Genomic DNA, 18523 nt, shown 5'->3' with positions numbered 1-18523 from the left:
ATTCCACACATTGTGTTGTTGTGGTCAATTAATATTGTTTCTTTACCTTATAAGGTTAACAGATGATTACAGCATATTGTTAAATTTTAACTGTTGCTATTGTTTATGATGACTACAGGTGCCAGTTGTATTGGTGAATTTCTGAAGGAGAATTGTACCCTGAAATACCTTAATATGAGCAGTAATCCTGTTGGTGATGCTGGTATATCACAACTAATGGACGGACTATGCCTTAACACTACACTAACTAAATTGAGTGTGTGGAGCTGTGGAATATCAGCTAAAGGTACAACATGTAATAGTTGTAACACTGGTGGGAGTGGTTTACCTGATATGTACACACTCACCCTTGGGCCTCATGTGTACATGTCAGACAAAGCACAACCACATGTGTTACAAGTAACATGTTTCACTTCATTGAAGTACTGGAAACTACAACACAGTACTGAAGTAGTACATGTGGTACAGTTGATAACACATTGGTGTTTGGTGCCAGAGTGTATATACAGGTCTGATCTAATCCATGAGAGAGGTGAAACATTTGTTGTTTGTTGGTACTTTTAAGGAACAGATCTAGATATTTAGACTTGTTTTCCCTCAACTCAGTACACAAAATGCTTAGTGTTATTCTTTGTCATAACACAGCTAGCTGATGTACAACTAGGTCGTAACATGACAAAGAATGTACCTCATGAGTTAACATGAGATTTGTACACTGAAAATTACCTTTGACCCACCCACACATACAGTGACACCTCACTTAGTGATCACCTCTATAATGAGACCGCCTTGTTACGTCCCTTAGTATTTACTTAGTGACCTTGTTCATTATCAAGGCCATAATATGTTTTGGTCCTGTTGGCAGGCAGGTGTCCCTATTGATGAGGTTTCACTGTACTAAAGTGTAGTGTATTGTGTGAATACAAGTTGTAATGTAGGGGATTACCCTGATCATGTGATACTGTATGGTTTCCTCAGTTGACTATAATCACCAATGAAAACATCAGATAATACATACTGGTATTGAAATTTCACACATTTGATATGAGAGTTTTGATGGAGTAGATTATTTTCCAGTACCATAATAATATTATTTGTCTGTATTAAAGCTGGGCTCAAATAAATGCCACGCCCAGTGTAATTGTTTCAATGTAATTTTTCTCAGAGCAGAATTATACAAGCTAGTCAGGCTTTTGCTCAGTGGGTCACAATTGTTATTGTCTACTGATCACTACAGGTGCCAGGTGTATTGGTGAACTGTTACAAGTGAATGATACACTAGAAGAGCTTTGGATGGGATTTAACAACATTGGTGATGATGGCATCACTGCCATTGCAGGAGCTCTTGGTAAGAGCAGGATCAGGGAACTGAGTGTATACGAGTGTGGTATTACTGTTACTGGAGCAAAAGCACTAGCCACAGGATTATCAGTAAATCAAAGCATCAAGGAATTAGATATTGGTAATAATCCCATCACCGTTGAGGGAGCTCGTCTGATACTACAATCAACTGTGAATAACAGAGTGTGTGAAGAAGTGACTATAGATGATGATTACAAGGAAGACAATGAAGTACAAAAGATGATGAATATCCTGGAAACCAGACAAAAGGTAGATACTGATATAACTGTTGTCATGGTTACTAGACCAAGAGAGATAACAACTCTAGATCTACTGATGATGGAGAAGACAAGGAGTTAGTACATGTGGTTGACTCTAAGTCAAGATCTACCAATGTGTAGTACAGTGATCATCAAAGGGTGGGTGTTGATCATTAGCAATAATGTGTTATTATGATCATGGTAACCACTAATCATTGTAATTGACCACACCCTTCTGGATCAGGTGAGCCACCGATATGTTGTAGAATTAAATTACAACATGTTTTCTAAATTACAATAGGAAAATATTACCACAAACATTTATTTAACCTTTTGTAATGACAGTAATAATTGTTTAGTGTATAAATTTTACATTACTCAATTAAATTACAATATTTTGTCAATTCACGTGTATAGTTAATTGGGATGTTGAACACTTTTACCACTGGAGCTCTTGATCACATGATCCATTTTGCTAACAAGGTGATGTAACCTATGACAACAACAAAAAGGTTCGATTACATATCACATTACACAAATATCCTACCTTCTCACATGACTCCTTCAACATGTTAACTTGATCGTAAGGTCAAGAATACGTACTGTATGATCATGTTGTCATAATTCTGACAAGAAACACCCACTCAATTCCACATCTTTACATTAGAAAATTACTCAGCTATTGATGCAGTCTTGCCACATTCAGCTAGGTCTCCTAGGGGGTAGGGCTAGAAGCTTGCAGGGTACACACCCACTAGTACATACCATGGAGCAGTAAGCTGGTGAGTGAAGTGAACTTGTCCAGTTATGTCTGCTTGATGACTAGCCGACCCTTCTCCAAGATCTGTTCTATCTGCTCACTCCAATCCACAATACCTGAAGAAATCAAGTTATCAAATTATTAACAGAGTGGTTTACATTCAGGGTAACACTCTACCAAACACACAGCTTGCATAATTACAATTCAAAATAACATAGGCGATATGCAAAGTGTTTACCATTAGATTATTGTGTAGAAAATTTTGTAGTAAAAATACTTTTGTGGCAGGTATAGAAAAAAATTGCCATGAAATTTTGTTGAGTGGTTGTAACATGGGCCCTTAGTGATTTACCTGATATGTACACCCAAGACCAAGGGCCACAGGACCTGTGCATACATATATCAGGCAAATCAGAAGGGCACATGATACAACTGATATTTATGTACTATGCCAGTTGCAGGCTAAGATGGGTGATTAATCACCCAAGCCAACACGAGACCCAAGCCAACACGAGACTGGACAACTTTTATACAGACAAACTTGCAAAATTTGGTTATAGGACATTACAAGCCATGCATCCAATTTTGCATCCTGCAGCACTCAGATGGAAGCTATGAGTTGAGAAACGTTGGTTTAAAGTGAGAACTAGTGCTATAGCACATTCACAAGCAGTTTTATGTGGACCACGCCCACTTATAAAGTAACATGGGATAACTACTCTACAGTGAAGTTTAACCCTATAGATGTTTAGTAAATTTTGTAAACAGTCTGTAAAATAATGTAACAGCTTTAAATAAAATTTTTCTGTGACACCCTAGGCCTTGCCTGTTTATGTTAACAAACATAGTCACAACGTTAGTTGCTTCTGAACATAGTCAGCCATGGTTTAACTTTAATGTACCATAGCCAGCCAGAAGTACCCTGAAATTTGCCTTCAAAGTTAGGTGGCTTCATGGGAATTATATTTTAGCAAGGAGTGGGCGACACAAGTAATATAATATTGATAACGATACCAGAACGTCTGATGCTTTGGTATCAAGTACTTTTTATGAAGAATCGGAAATTTTGATACTTGGTGATCACATGACATTTTGCTAACATAGTGCATGTGTTGCAGATACAAACACTAAGTAATGGAATGTTTCAGCCATTACTATAATATAATGCAAGCTTTATTCAACCCACCAGTGATCACTGAGAAAGTTTCATCACTGAGAAAGTTTCAGCACTGTGAGGTTCACTAATTGGCTACTAACCACAAATATCACAGGTACTCAGTATTGGTATCGATACTCATCAATACCATGACAAAAGTAGTTGGAATCATAACGAAGAAACATTTTCTGGTATCGCTCACCCCTAATTTTAGCTGTGCTTGGGACATAAAAAAGGTGGTCACTATAACAAGGTGGTCTTATTAAAGAGGTGTCCACTAAGTGAGGTTTTACTGCACAATTTGCTGGCACCTAATAGCTGGCACATGTTTGATTTCCAGTATCCGGTTCCATTCTTGCTCATTTTGGCTCTGAGTTTGTTTCTTATAGTTTAGGTCAGTTAACCTCCATCAATAGTCAATTGGGCTACATCACCATATATAGTAGTGGTACATACCTTCAAAAGATGATGGAAAAGATAGACAATGACTTATGATGATAAAGCTCCAGAAAGCTGTCACAGTTTTCAGGTAACAAAATTGTGGGCAGTCTGTAACCACAATGCCTGGGGGTATACATGATGACCTATTATGACATCACTTATCATAAACACTTACAGGTTTGACATCAAAGAGGACTTGTTGGAAATCAACATTACTGATCTTGTTGGTCAATCTTTGACCTGTAATGGAGATGATAAACCTCCCTGACATAAACCATTTTATATGTCACACTTGGCAAACAAACTGTTGCACACATTCCGTGACCATGCCAGAATGTTGGCAGAGCAAACCGGATCACTTCGTGGACTCTATGCCAAAACAAACACCACTTTAGTGTAATAAAGGACTGAATATAGACTACAAATAGTTTTATGAAAGTTTAACAATGACATGGACTTTGGATCTTTGTTCCCCTAGAACAGGTCTCGTAAAGAGCTTTGGTAAATGACGGAATATGGTTTGCTATGGATTTGTGAAACACCTTCAACAATGTTTCAAGTACATCACCAAGATGTTACCAGTACCATTTTCACCTCAGTCTGCTTACAAAAATGACTGGCACATATTACACCATCCTCAGCACAAACAATATACAGTGGAACCTCAGTTATCTGAACCCCTTGGAATCAGGGGTGGTCCATAAGTCTGAAAGGTCCATATCTCTGAAACGGTGCATAAATAACCTTACAATAAAATTGCATAAGGATTTTAAAGAAAATATCAGTATTACTCAACTACCCTAATAGAACAGCCATTTCTATAATTTGGGGTCCAGATAACTGAGGTTCCACTGCATCTAATTGCATTCCAGTGTGTTCACAGAAAGTGTGCAATATTCTTATTTGCTGCCCCCACAACAAATTTCTAGGCATGCAAGACTAACACTTCACCTCATATACAACAAACTTGAAAATATATTCTCAGCTTTTTGTAATAAACATGAAGTGATTGTTCTATTAGAGTATTATCATAATCTGGCAGACACACAATGCAAAAAGTAAAGCCTCATCGATCATATGTAATATGACATCGTTACCCAGAGAACACTAGCACATTTGCCTGAACTGTTATCCTACTGGATTAATACTTAATAAATAAGCGTGCTGTCTTGCACAAAGAGCTGTAACTTTGAAGCTTCATCGGTCTACTTAGACAAGTATAAATAATGGTTGTAACAATAATTGCTCACTTGTCATGATGCCACGATGAATGGTGATTGTATTTCCTATTACTTCACACACATTGTGTTGGCAGCCATTTATAAAAATGTTTGACTCACATGAGCTTTATATGGTGTGATTCATTATTGAATGGAGAATCGAATGGTCCTCACCAGAACTTCATAGGACACACTGTGAAGAAGTTACCAACCATTTTCTGAAAGTATGTAAAGAATTTCTTTTTTGTGACGGCTTGATTTCATGGAAAGTTTTGGCCTTATGTTTTCACCAAAGGGTAAAACCCTAGGTACTGTTTTATTCCTTATTACATCACAGATAGAATGGTACAAATTGTGTAGCCTTAGCATTTACCGTACGGAAGTTACAGTGCTTTATTTACAGTCATGCATTACAGCTGAAATATTGGCCTGTGCATTTTCAGTGCACTTTTTATTAATGATCGTGTTCAACTTTAAGGGTACAAATTATAGCAACAGACATCAAGAAGAGCAAAACATTCGATTGTACAGTGACTAAATTATCTTACCAATCATAATTATGTTACAAGTGCAACAAGCTGTGGAGTGTTTGGACTTCTCTCATTGTGTTCACCATGAAATGGGAAGTACAGTTTTTGGCCTACTGTATAGGCAAGTTTTGATGAGCGAAACTTTTGCAGCTGAGGGCAAGTAAACTTAAACTTTTGTGGTAGACAAAGTATGGTAGTGCCCACTGAAAGTGCTAAGCCATTTGCACTATTCTCAAAGCTCACAAAGGAAGCTGGAATGCTGCTACAAGGCGTAGACTATAAGTAACACATCATCTTTGTGTAAGGCCAGACTATGATGTGTACATACACTTAATGATCAATTACAACAGTGGGCATAAGTGTACACACAGCAATGGAGATGACAAATCTACAAATTGCTGCCACAAATAAATGGGTGAAGCTCCACGTATGACTACAGGAGCGACACACAACCTGGTAAGTGGGAAAAGAAGCTGGGTTATGTTGTGTTCTTCTTTTACCCGACAAAGTGCATCTTTGATATGGCTACGATTCTAACCTAATTGCTTTTGGTAACCATAGAAATTGAGATAAGGTGATTTAGTGAATGAAACATACACACACACACACACACACACACACACACACACACTACACTTATACATTTACTCTGCAGTTCTCACCGAGAGTATCAGCTGCCGTTTGTTTGGTAGAACTACCAGATTGCTTGACATCAGTTAAAGTGGCCTTGCCCCTAACAACAATGCTTTCCCAGGTTGTCAATAGTTGTGCTAATAATAATCTCTGGTTGGGTTGTTGTGACATGTTACATGCCTGTCTGCTCTTGTGGGCAGCTGATAATAAGTCTTTACCATAGTTGTGAGTTTTCTGTGTATAGGGCAAACAAAAATAGTAAGACAATGAACATCTGTACACTAGTAATTATAAGTATTGGACAAAGCTGCATAAAACAAACCCTGCATATATGTACTGTACACTAGAATATCATATCCCATAGTGGGTTATTGTCAAGGTTGAAATTTTTGCAATAGACATTCCATTTATGGAAATTCACTCGTGGATTGTTACTACTAGGATCTGTGAAATTTTTATCCATTGAATTTTGTGAGATTCGCCATTCACAATAACTTGCCATACGGTAGCTTATGCTATCCCCTAGTGGTTGAATTGGTTATGTACGTAGCCTAAACTATGAAATAGCATGTTTGAGATTTTCAGCTAAACTACAGTACAACTGTTACAAGTCATCAAACACAATGTTTAATTACCAAATGGCTCAGATCACAAACTGATTACTGCTATTAGAGACTATAAGAAGAAAGGTGAAGTCAGCACATCTAGTTGTTACTTTGAAGGAAGTTCCAAAGCATGGTGACACATATAAGGGTTCCTGTTAACAGACAACAGAGGAGTTGTATGTCCTAATTAAACATACTTACAGCAAATGTGGTAGTTGGTGAATTACATGTAATGAAATGACGTCTAAGGTTTAGACTTATTGTATCTAAAAATGAAGTGTTTTTGTAAGAAGGGCTTTAGGATACATATGGATATAGTTTTAAATGAGATCACATGATGAATGATGTACACCAACTGCCACTGAAAAGATGGTAATAAGTACTAATACCCGTGATAACCACGACTGTAGGCTTGTACAATATAACCATTACTGTGGTATCACTGTTGTGTAAGACTTTGCTGTCACCAATATACACTGACATAATATTATAGTGGTAATACATGTAAAGTGTAGCCAGCAGTGATAATAATTTAACTCTACTTCATGTCTTTGTGACTGTTTCTGTACCGTATGGCAGATTATTGTTACTTTACTAAAATTCAACCTTGGGATAAAATAAATATATGGATGGCCATTTATCATCATAACTGTAAAATTTCCCCTCACTAAAACAACCCGCTATTTTTTCAATATATCTTTTGATGCATCAATCACTAATTCACAATTATGCCCTACATCTCCAATTATTGCTCACCTTAGCAGCTCTGGTGATCTTTGTGTGTTCCTCTCTCAGTTCTGTGGTTGCTGCTAGTCAGTCACCATGGTTACTGAGACATGATGACAATTGCTCCAGTAAAGTCTCCAAGTCATCAAGTACCTGCAAAAGAAGTGGACAGCATCCAGAGAGGAAAAATGATGAAAAAGTTAACCAACTTGTTTTGCATCTTTCTCACAGGTGTAAATCTGCTTCAGCTGGTCTTGTCGTACCTTCCTAGTCTCTGCTAGCTGCTCTACTCTCTTCTTTTTGTCCTCTACTTCATCCAAACAGTGTCTCACATGATGTGACCATTTCCTAATAGTTAGTAAGTAAATAGTTTATCTAGCTTCCTACAATAATAGGATTGATCTCCACCATTTTTGTGTGTAGTTGGGTCCCCCACACAAATAAAAAAAGGTGATCACCAGATTGTAGCTCACGACTGCTGAAGTCAATTTTTGTTATCTAGGGTGTGTTTCAAGACCAAACCAAAATGTTACAAACAATTAACTTTTAGAAGAACAAACTTGAAACAAGATTTATACCCTGCCTTATAAGGGATTTGCTAGTGTATGGAGGGAGTATTTGTGTATTTCATGACACAAATAATAGAAAGCCAAAGACACTAATTACATTCATTTATCAGTAATGGTTGAGACCTCTCACAGAGATCTTTTAAAAAGTGACAAATAGTTTTTAATTGGTTTAATTTAGAACAAATTACCCTACAACAGTCAGGTAGTCGCCCCTAGTCATACCAAACCATCCTGCGTGCATGCTTAACATTTATAGTTGATGCTAGGTAAGTGGGTGGCCATATTAAGCAGGCCGGTGGCTACGTTACACAGGTAACTTTGTACAGAAATGACACGTTTCAAATTTTCTGTTTAGATGCGTGACCTTATTCGCAGTAATTATGGTTTATTGGCTATATGCCTTCTTACAAAACCTGAGGTGAAATTACTAAGCACATAAAAATATTAAATCTTCACAACATAATTAGCCAATCACGTACTTGTATTCTGGTGGGTGTGACATTTGCAGTTCAGATTGCTGGTGCACCATTTCCAACAGGTCTCGTCCCTCCTGGATTACCTCACTTCCACTCTCTCTTAGGTTGTCCATTTGTCGTTGATCCTGTGTTACTGTTGTATCATCAAAGGGCATCCCCTCGTTCATCATTTCCTCTTGACAGAATTCGCAATCTTGTCTCCACTGTTATCATGGTAAGAAGCAATAAGTGAAAATGATTTTGCGAGTGTGTGCATGTGCGTGCGTTGCATCTAGCACACTGTACACGTACTACTACACATGATGGCATACATACATGCCACTACTACATGTACACACATACCTTCTCCAAGCGCCGATGGAAGGCCATGGAAAGACGTAAAATATTCCCTCTCTTTCTTAACCGAGCCTCAAAGAATGTGTACTGATTGGTCAGTTTAGTCACAAATTGTCTCATATCTATGATATCGGACACAAAATGATTGTTACCACAAAGCTTATCCACCATCATCCTCAACTAAGTTAAGTTATCATAGATACTCTAAAGAGGACATTTTATAAACAGCAGATTTGATTGTGGGATGAATATATCACACCTATGCTTTAGACTCTAATTTCTCATACTGTTTCCATAGTACATCAATAGCTGCTAAGCTTTCACCAATGTCCTGTTTGCTTGAAACAATTCCATGCTGCATCCCTCAGCCTTTTTAACCTGCACAGAACACCACTTATATCAAACTGTATAATATACAGTGGGACCTGTATTATATGGACACCTTGGGACCTGTATTATATGGACACCTTGGGACCAACCAACTTTTCATCAAGATTTTCCAGGTCAGTTTATGTACTAAGGGATACTTCGGGACGTTCACTGAGTGTCTAGATTATGTGTAGGAGTCTTCAAGTGTCCACACTAACAGGTTTCACTGCAGCTACCAATACACGAGCTTACCTTAAATACTGCTCGCTCAGTTGTAGATTTTGTTCCAGCTGGATCTTCTGCCTACGCTACACTTCCTTGATCTGTCATTGCCGACACTGCAGAGCTTCTAACATTTGTCTGCAAATATCAGCCCCACCCACTATAATCATGCAACCTTATTGGTTAAATACTACACTACCTGACAGTTGCTGTGGCATTGATTTTATCAGGCGTGCTACTTGATGCCCCTAGTTTATGCTCGATTGAGCCAATCAGATCTCTTCCCTCTTTTAGTACATTGCACATCTTGAGCTCCTCCTCTAGGTTGTCATGGTGATGCAACACCTGCTCTGCCCCTTCAACAATGTACTCCTTCATCATGTGATGCTCCAGGTGATCATGTGATCCAGTAGTGACTCTACCTCCATAATGAACTGCTCCAGATTCTGTGACACCAAACGACATCATAACATTACCGCACAATTGTAACACAATGCTGCACTTTTAATTACTACACACATACAGACAGACTATACTTTTACCCTCAAACTACACAATCAAGAGATAACACATGCTGGTCAAATATTTATGCTTAAATTGTTGACTTTGTAAAATTCCCATCCATGCACTACAAGAGTAACTACAGAGTAACTACAGGTGACTGGTGCTCGTGATAAAGATATTCATGATGGCAATCAATTCAAAAACAAAATCACAGTTTGTGAAATGTTCTATTCTCTCAAGTTAGTTGAAGAATGTCATTGAATTCATGTCCAATGATTAGATTCATAACCTCAGCTTTCTTTTATGATGCGGCAAGTGTAACTGCTTCTTAATTGCTGCTTTACATTGCAAATTCTGTTTACATGTACCTAGAACAATGTTTGGCTACGTAATTTTACATCATAGGCTTATGACATGTGACCAACCTCCTCAGCCACTGCACAATGACATGATCAGCAGTACAGATGGCCACCATAACAAGATAATTATATATGACATCACATGACATCATCACACTTTGTACCTTCCACAATGCCACACCAACATATACAATACTCAGAAAGACATTACATTAAAAATTTATGACCTGTCCATACACTCCTTTCTAGCTGACTACAAGCTGCAGCACCCACAAGTAATTTAGTCTTAAGGTATACTACTCATTGTACTCAGTAAGGATTACAATAGCATACTTTTCTAACCAGACCAGAAACCATCTTCATAATACCTTCATGGCAGTATTAGCTGGGATTAAGCTGTTTTTCAGGATTCAGCTCAACTTGTACATACTATACTCAGAGAACACTGAGTAACTGTATACCATTCCATTTCTACAAATCTAGTACATGCAAATAGTCCTGGAAATGTATTGGAGGCTCTACCACCTTGGTACACACATACAAAGACACACAATACACACATGAGGGTGTATACACAAACACATCACACAACAACAACACATACAGATCACCTTATGAACCTGTTCATTGTAGTGTTGGTTGTAATCCTCACAGATCATTTGATTTCAGTTCCATTGAAGTTAAAAGTCTTTTCTTACAGATCAGATCGTTGTTATTCACGTTCAACATGTGAATAGATGGAACATCAATTGTCCATGTTTTCCTGGCAGGACTATTGCATTCTGTACTTCCAATCAACCCAGATACAACAAAACATCATCTCTTCAGTTAGTTAAATCTGTCAGGCACATAAGATATCAAGGGAAAAGAGTAATAGTGCTCACCAATTAGACATACATTGTTGAATTGTTCCATTCTTGGCTAAAAGCTGGTTGTCATGGACACCTGTCCTCCCAGTGGTGTAACCATCTCTTAACTTTGTAGAGATATTGTCAATCTTATCAAATATGATAATTTGTAGTCCACTAGCTGACACATCTTAGTTTGTTCCTCTACTACCTCCTTGAACAGTTTCCTAGAGTGACCACTACCACCTTAAACAATGATCAACACAAGCTACAAAGTGTACTTGTGTGTGTGTGTAAGTGGCTAGAGCATCGGCCTGGTAATCAAAAGATCATACATACATCACCAAGTAACTTAAAGGAGTGTGTAAGTATTGCCACGGACAGTATATTTTCCATATTATACCATCTGTGGTAGACTGGCATTGCATGAACAGGGTGATGAAGTGACTAAGCATTGTAGCACATCACGTGACACGTAGCATTTAAAACCCATTGTCAACAACTCACTTCTTCTGTGCTCCATTTTTCGAAGCTTTAGACTTCTACAACTCGTACTGTTCTCAAAATCGGGACAGATCGTTTCGAGCACCACGTTCGATTCTAGCGCAAGGGCTTATCACCAGCTGCAGATATGCGACTCTAATTATTTCGTGCAACCATGCTGAGCTCGAGAGTCGTATGTATATCGTACAAGTACAAAGAAGGTCATATACTGGACAAGGAGCAAAAGGTGATATATACTTGTATTGTGTCTTATGTATAACTCAGAGGAAGTTTGCTTGTTCATACATGGTATAGTTCTGTTCATGCATAGTCTCGCGGCGCCCGACCCTAAAAAGAGGGTCTGGTGAAACCATAGTATGTATGGGGTGTCTATTATCTATGGTGAAACTGTGTACAAAAAGTTTGGCGCTGCCGGAATGTTGGAAGCTCCAATCAGATCGCTCCATTTCAAATTGATTGTGTAATGCGTACATTTCAAAAGATTCGCGGCTTACAGTTAATTACATCCGGTGACTTTGCCGCTTAAAATCGTTGAGAAAACGGCCATACAATTCTGTTGAGTTCGTTTCAGTGTTAAACAAATAAAGTAGCACCATAAGTTTGGTGATGCTGTAAGTGGATCTGGTTGAATGGATGTTGTGACGTAAATATTGCACTTACGTAACACGTGAACGTCATCCAATAAACATTCCTGAGCTCAAATTTTTTGTACAGAGTTTCACCAGACCCTCTTTTTAGGGTCGGGCGCCGCGAGACTAGTTCATGCACAATTAACACAATCCTTGCAGGCCTGCCAACCTAGGAAACAGAAAAACCTTGAGACTTAGTCTTGAAATCCAGAATGGTCTGCTGTATCTGCATATTATTATAGGCAGACAACAAGTTGTAACAGACCCCATGCCCATACAATGAGCAGGAGGCCACCTTTACCATGCAACACATATACACATGCCCATCTTCATATGGACATCAATATAGCATTTAAAACATGTTGTGTATCACTAATCTATGCATGGAATAGCTAGATTTCCAGTAAATGTGTGCACGAGTCTTGTCACCAGTTAAATTTACTTACTCACTCAGAAGCCACTGTGTTGAAACAGTTACTCTTTTATTGTAACACGTGACTGGACTATGGAACATTCTTGATATAAGCCACTAGGTGCTTATAATATCACGTGATCACTTAGAGATGTATCAATTTCTTCTTAGAGGCTGAAAGCAAATAAAATACTAACCAAACACATAGTACATACCATTTGTATAGGCTACAAATCCAGGAAAGCGGTGCTCTTGTGTGATGTACAAACCAAGCGCTTCAGGGTTGGTATTCTGATCAGAGTTCTGACCACTTGAAATGAACTCCAGATCTTGCTTCAAGTACTCTCCAATTAAATAGAAGGCTAAGACGAATCCTTGCCACAATTCCCGCCTTTATAATCACGTGATCTTGCCTCTATTATTAGTTGTACCACAATTACATACCTGGGGAAATCCCCCAAGAACTGGAAAGGCTAGAAAAAAAGGGTGTTCTGAGAACTTTGACTCTGGCCTGAACTTGAAAGTGAAAGAAATCGTGAGTTTTATGGTGATGGCCCATGAGAATTGGTAGGCTTAACTAAAAATCCGTGAGTTTAGAGCTATTGCTTGTGAGACCTTGAGCTTGGTAGTGAAATCATGAGTCTCACGGTAAATCCGTGAGGCTGTCCTTGTCTTTCCATGAGTGCATGCCTCGTGCATGTAGTTGTGTGCCATAAGTTTTAATTTATGGTAGCAATAGTTACAGGCCACAATATGGTTTGATTTGCTTAGTACTGTTGTTCCTACATATAAAGTCATTGATGGAGAATTATAGCACCGTCACTGTGAGGGAAGAGTTTGTGGGAGCAAACTCTGGAAGCTTCAGCTGACTTGTGTTCTCTACATCAGGAGACATGAGTACCTCAATCATCACTGGCTTACAATTGTCCTACCTCTTGTCTTACAAGTGGAAGACGCTTTATGTAAAGTAATGAATTGAACTGGCTTTGTTGTTGTCTTATTGCACTCTGCCATCATGTACATAAGAGGTTCTTGTTTCTCCTCTGGTCATCCCTGCAAGAAGTGACTGTTATGATAAAAGGACATACAACAAAACAAAACAACATGAAAATAAGCATTAATTATCTAAGAGTTCAACACGATCTCGGGGTTTAGACAGCCTTGAGGTGTTCCTCCTATTGGTCACCCTGCAAGGGTCATTTTCCAGACCTGGTACTGAAGGAGAGGAATTAAATGCCTTGGGATGTCTAAACCCCTTTCTGTTCTTTGTTCTGTAGGTCCTGTTTTACAGTTCTGGAGGTCCTGTTTTACAGTTCTGGAGGTAGCGTAATAGAACACTTTATAGTGTGGTGGATGGGAGTACCATAGGATCAGTTTTCTCTCTATAAAAGAAAAAAAATAGAGAACTATAATGTGTAGTCTCCTATAGCTAGTAACATTCAATTGTTTTGTGTGTGGATGGTCTAGTGAATGTCCAGCAACTGACAAATTCTATTATGTGGCTTGTGGTTGGTTTTTTAAGATACAACAAAGATGTTTGTTTATTGGTGAGAACTACATATGATAGCTTTTAAAATAGTGGAACAATGTGCCTCATGTTCTCACTAATCGATAAGCATCTCTGCTGTAGACTCACTGTGCACGATAAAGTCCCCAGAATCTGTCGGCTCAAACTAACAGTACAATTAATGCTATGTTTACCTTTCCACTATCACTCAAGAAAAGAAACCAGTTTTGCTAGATGAGACTAAATGGTATAGCCACATTGAAGATGTAGACATACAGCCATAATTATTAATATACTATAACTTTTACTATTCATGTACAAGCCATAACTTTGCTGAAGCTCCTTTACTATTAATTCGTTGGAAGACTGGTGGTGGGTCAAATTTTTACCAGTTAGGCACTGAAAGTGTAGTGCCATAAATTAAGAAGTTTGCACACTTTTTGTTAGAGCATAGGAGTGACTGTTGTATTAGAGTATCTTGATTTTTGCTAGTCAGCTACACAGTAGATTAAATTGGGGGCATGGCACAATAACTTGCTTTCTACAGAGTTAGATCTTTGATGGGTGTGTTCTCAACACTGATTATTAGAGGTGTCATGGTGTGTACTGATTTTTAAAGTTGTAGAGCAGCTAAGAAACAAAATTTAGATGAAATTTCAGATACGGTGCCACATCAAAACTACCCCTTAAGGGCATGTTTGGAATCTTTAAAAATAATCTGTGGATAGTAGAGTGGCAAATAATGTGTTACTTGTGATACAATTATGTAACATCGGTAACATCAATTGACATTTATTTTGTGCCATTGTATATGGTGAATTTTGCTGCCATTTTTGTGTTGAAAATTCACCATATTTGTCTTTATTTCCTGAGGCATTGTTTAACACAGTCCAAACATGGTTTCAAAGTAAAGGTCTTGAAAAGAAAACAACTGGGTTTTTAATTAATAGATGATTTTATTGTGAAGTTATGATCATTTTTATTAGCCATGAAATTCTATGAAGTTACCTGATTATTGCATAGTAATAATTTATGCCCCAAGGGCAGATAAATTCAAAGAATTAATATGTATGGCTAATAAGCTAGTACTACAAATACCTCGTAATGTGTAATTCCTAGCTGACATCACTAATACTTTAGTGTTGTCATGCATAATGATTTTGGTGTGAAGAACAACAAGTTCTTTAGTAGCCGTTATTGAGTTACGTTTGTCTGATTAAGGCATCAGTCAGTCAGTAGAAAATTCCTTTAAATGTATTATTTTTAAAATTTCATAGCAACTTGTTGAAAGCGTTTCGGGTTGATCCGAAAGCTTGTTTGGGCTTAGTTTTACCTAACTAATACTGCCTCGTTGTTGTCAGGGAAAATTGAGGCTGGTTTTTGGGTGATGTTATTTCGTGAACCACGCCTACATGTACTACTTGAGAAAAAATGCTAGATTGTATCCTGACTTGAGTATTTGAGCTGTCATAGTTGTAAAATGATATTCAGTATTGTATAGCAGAGTGACATGTCATTGAAACCTGAGCTGAGTTCTTAGTCTGGTGATCTTTGAAAATGTCACCTGCTGTATTGGGATAATATTTGAGGCAGTCATCCTGGTTACTGAAGTGTACATACATATCGTAGAATTACTGTCTGTTCATCTGTGTGTAGATGTTGCTATGTGATACTGGTAGAGAATTAGTTGTCAAAGAAGTCCAAATTGATCCTTCACTACAGTGGGACTACAAAAGGTACTGGTATATATGGCACAGTTAATGTTTCGTTGTGTTGTGTGTGGGGGGGGGGGGAGCACAGCCAAGTGGTTAGGGTGTCTGCCTGGTAATTGAAAGGTTCCAGGTTCGATTCCCAACTGGGCCACTTTGGTGTTGTTGTTGTTTCCTTGAGCAAGAAACTTTACTCAGTCTATACCCAGCTATTAATTTGGGGACCAGGTGGCCTGGTGCCAACTGGGAAGCAGCCCACCCAGCTGTAACATCAATGGGTACCTGGTGTTAACTGGGGAAGCAAATGCTCAACTGTTCATGTCTCATATAGCAGTTGAAGGTCCAGGTGGGACCTTGGGTATCCACACCTTCACCTGTGAGACATGGTACAGCCTCCTGTGGGACACTAGTCCTGCCCCAGGAGGGCATGCTTGTGCTGACCCATAGCACCTGAGTGGTGCACAGGTTCCCCAGTACTGACCACTGGGCTGAAGGCTTTGCTTTGTGTGCGTGTGCGTGTGTGTGTGTGTGTGTGTGTGTGTGTGTGTGTGCATGCGTGCGTGCATTTACGGAGGGTGTACCCTTGTGTTATTACAGGCAGTATGGCTGTTGAAAATCTACAGCAAGAATGGTTTGGTAGAACTATACTTTGGTACAACACAAAGTGATACCAGTTCATGGAGTACATACAGCTGTACCTGGGGTGAGTGTTAGTTTAGTACAGTGTTGAGTAGTGTATATTATTGGATTATAGTTTGTGGCTTGATGTACAATATTGTGTGTGTGATTCAGTTATTTGTTGAGGTATTAGTGCTTGTCAGTCAGAAATACTGTACACATATTTATTGACAATTTTTGACAGTTATTCCCTTCCCATGGTAATTTCACAATTACAAGCTGTAGCTCAAGTTATTTCCCAATCACTCCTAAGGTCTTTCCAATTTATGGAAGAGATGAACATGTGTTCACTTCCAATATATTAAAAATTATAAATTTAAAAATGAAGTAGGGTTTCAAGCTATAAAATGTAGTGAAACAAGAGATGAACAATGATAGCTATTACAGCATAACTCAGTGTTAAATCCCTACTTTGGCATGGTATAACAATTATTTTGTGTCCATTACCAAAGTAGGGATTTCCCACTGAGCTATGCTGTAATAGCTACTAGGGATGCAACAATATGGGTAAATAACATATTGCATATTGCCTTAAAAAAATATTGCAATATATTGCTGTATTGCAATATTTGGAATAGGGCCTTTGGTGATGTTGAAGTGCTACACTTGAGTAAATAACTCATGGATTTAAGCTTCATAAGATACAGTAGATAGCATTAGTGTCATGTGGTGTACACCCACCAGTCAAGCTGCTTATAATGGCAACAGTTATTAAATAGGTATTACAGTACAAGTAGGCAGTACTACAACTAACAGTTTGTTTAGGATATGTGGCTTCTAAAACATCAACATTTACATTCTGGCGGCTTTGATTCCCGCCCTCCAGGAGGGTGGCAGCTGAATAGGCTAATTATCCACAAGCCACAGCCCATTACAACCCTGCAATATTATGCAATATAACCCTGCAATATTATGCAATATAACCCTGCAATATTATGCAATATAACCCTGCAATATTATGCAATATAACCCTGCAATATTATGCAATATAACCCTGCAATATTATGCAATATAACCCTGCAATATTATGCAATATAACCCTGCAATATATTGCAATACGCAATATATCGATATGTTTCATCACACATATTGTATTATATTGTGATAGAAAATATTGCAATATATCGATATATCGATATATTGTTGTACCCCTAATAGCTACCATTGTTCATCTCTTGTTTCACTACATTTTATAGCTTAAAACCCTACATCATTATTAAATTTATAATTTTTAATATACTAGTTTGTTTAGTTTTTTTGTTAAAGCATACAGCTAGCTATAACCATGTGACCGTTTTATTAGGGTGACTGCTGTATTAGAGTATCTCTAGTCATCCTGCGAAGATGTGCTTGCCCCCAAAGGGGTGTGGTCATTGTGGTTTCGATCGATTATTAGACTAGAGTATCTCGAATCAGCCTACCAACTTGAGGGTGTGTGGTCACAAATACAGCTAGCGTAAAAGGGCGTGGTCATCATGGTCTCGATCGATAATACGTAGAATAAAGAATGGGCTTGACCTTGTTACCTGTCGTGGAGTACTGGTAACTCCGTACAGTCCAAGGGGGTGTTAGGTAGGTACTCGCTGTAGGTAGATGTGCGACCACGGTCAAAGTCTTGACCGGCCGAAATTTCACTTTGACCTGTGACTAAGAGCCTTTTTCGACCTTTGATCGGTGACTTAGCGACAATATTTCAGCACTTTTCAATTGTGGGTTGGAAGCTTTTACA

General features: G+C 38.3%; 2 protein-coding genes across 9 annotated transcripts in view; one reads left to right on the top strand and one right to left on the bottom strand.

Moving 5' to 3' along the window:
• Positions 1-12000, bottom strand: part of LOC136241011 (SEC14 domain and spectrin repeat-containing protein 1-B-like) — a 39555-nt gene extending 27555 nt beyond the window's left edge. The window contains exons 1-19 of one of the 8 annotated variants that reach the window (XM_066032123.1): positions 11863-12000; positions 11392-11582; positions 11119-11345; positions 9844-10090; positions 9675-9782; positions 9313-9431; positions 9060-9257; positions 8721-8920; positions 7882-8020; positions 7703-7825; positions 6371-6575; positions 5299-5396; positions 5209-5250; positions 4134-4198; positions 3974-4081; positions 2367-2477; positions 2277-2316; positions 2149-2227; positions 1894-2094 (exon numbers count right to left, since the gene is read on the bottom strand). In XM_066032123.1, coding sequence (XP_065888195.1) covers positions 7760-7825; positions 7882-8020; positions 8721-8920; positions 9060-9227 — 573 coding nt within the window. In that variant the 5' untranslated portion in view covers positions 9228-9257; positions 9313-9431; positions 9675-9782; ... (2 more) ...; positions 11392-11582; positions 11863-12000 and the 3' untranslated portion in view covers positions 1894-2094; positions 2149-2227; positions 2277-2316; ... (5 more) ...; positions 6371-6575; positions 7703-7759. Of the gene's footprint in view, positions 1-1893; positions 2095-2148; positions 2317-2366; positions 2478-3973; positions 4082-4133; positions 4199-5208; positions 5251-5298; positions 5397-6370; positions 6576-7702; positions 7826-7881; positions 8021-8720; positions 8921-9059; positions 9258-9312; positions 9432-9674; positions 9783-9843; positions 10091-11118; positions 11346-11391; positions 11583-11862 lie in introns of those variants that run through there. The other 7 variants (XM_066032116.1, XM_066032120.1, XM_066032124.1 and 4 more) reach the window with 7 other exon arrangements.
• LOC136240998 (protein NLRC3-like) overlaps positions 1-18523 on the top strand; it is a 69857-nt gene that overhangs the window by 2591 nt on the left and 48743 nt on the right. Inside the window, exons 5-7 of the mRNA XM_066032096.1 lie at positions 119-286; positions 1238-1611; positions 1647-1845. Coding sequence (XP_065888168.1) covers positions 119-286; positions 1238-1611; positions 1647-1742 — 638 coding nt within the window. The 3' untranslated portion in view covers positions 1743-1845. The remainder of the gene's footprint in view (positions 1-118; positions 287-1237; positions 1612-1646; positions 1846-18523) is intronic.

This window comes from Dysidea avara, chromosome 12, assembly GCF_963678975.1.
Source record: "Dysidea avara chromosome 12, odDysAvar1.4, whole genome shotgun sequence".
NCBI lineage: Eukaryota > Metazoa > Porifera > Demospongiae > Dictyoceratida > Dysideidae > Dysidea > Dysidea avara.
Note: the sequence above shows the minus strand (reverse complement) of the source record. Positions and strands in the feature narration are given on the sequence as shown.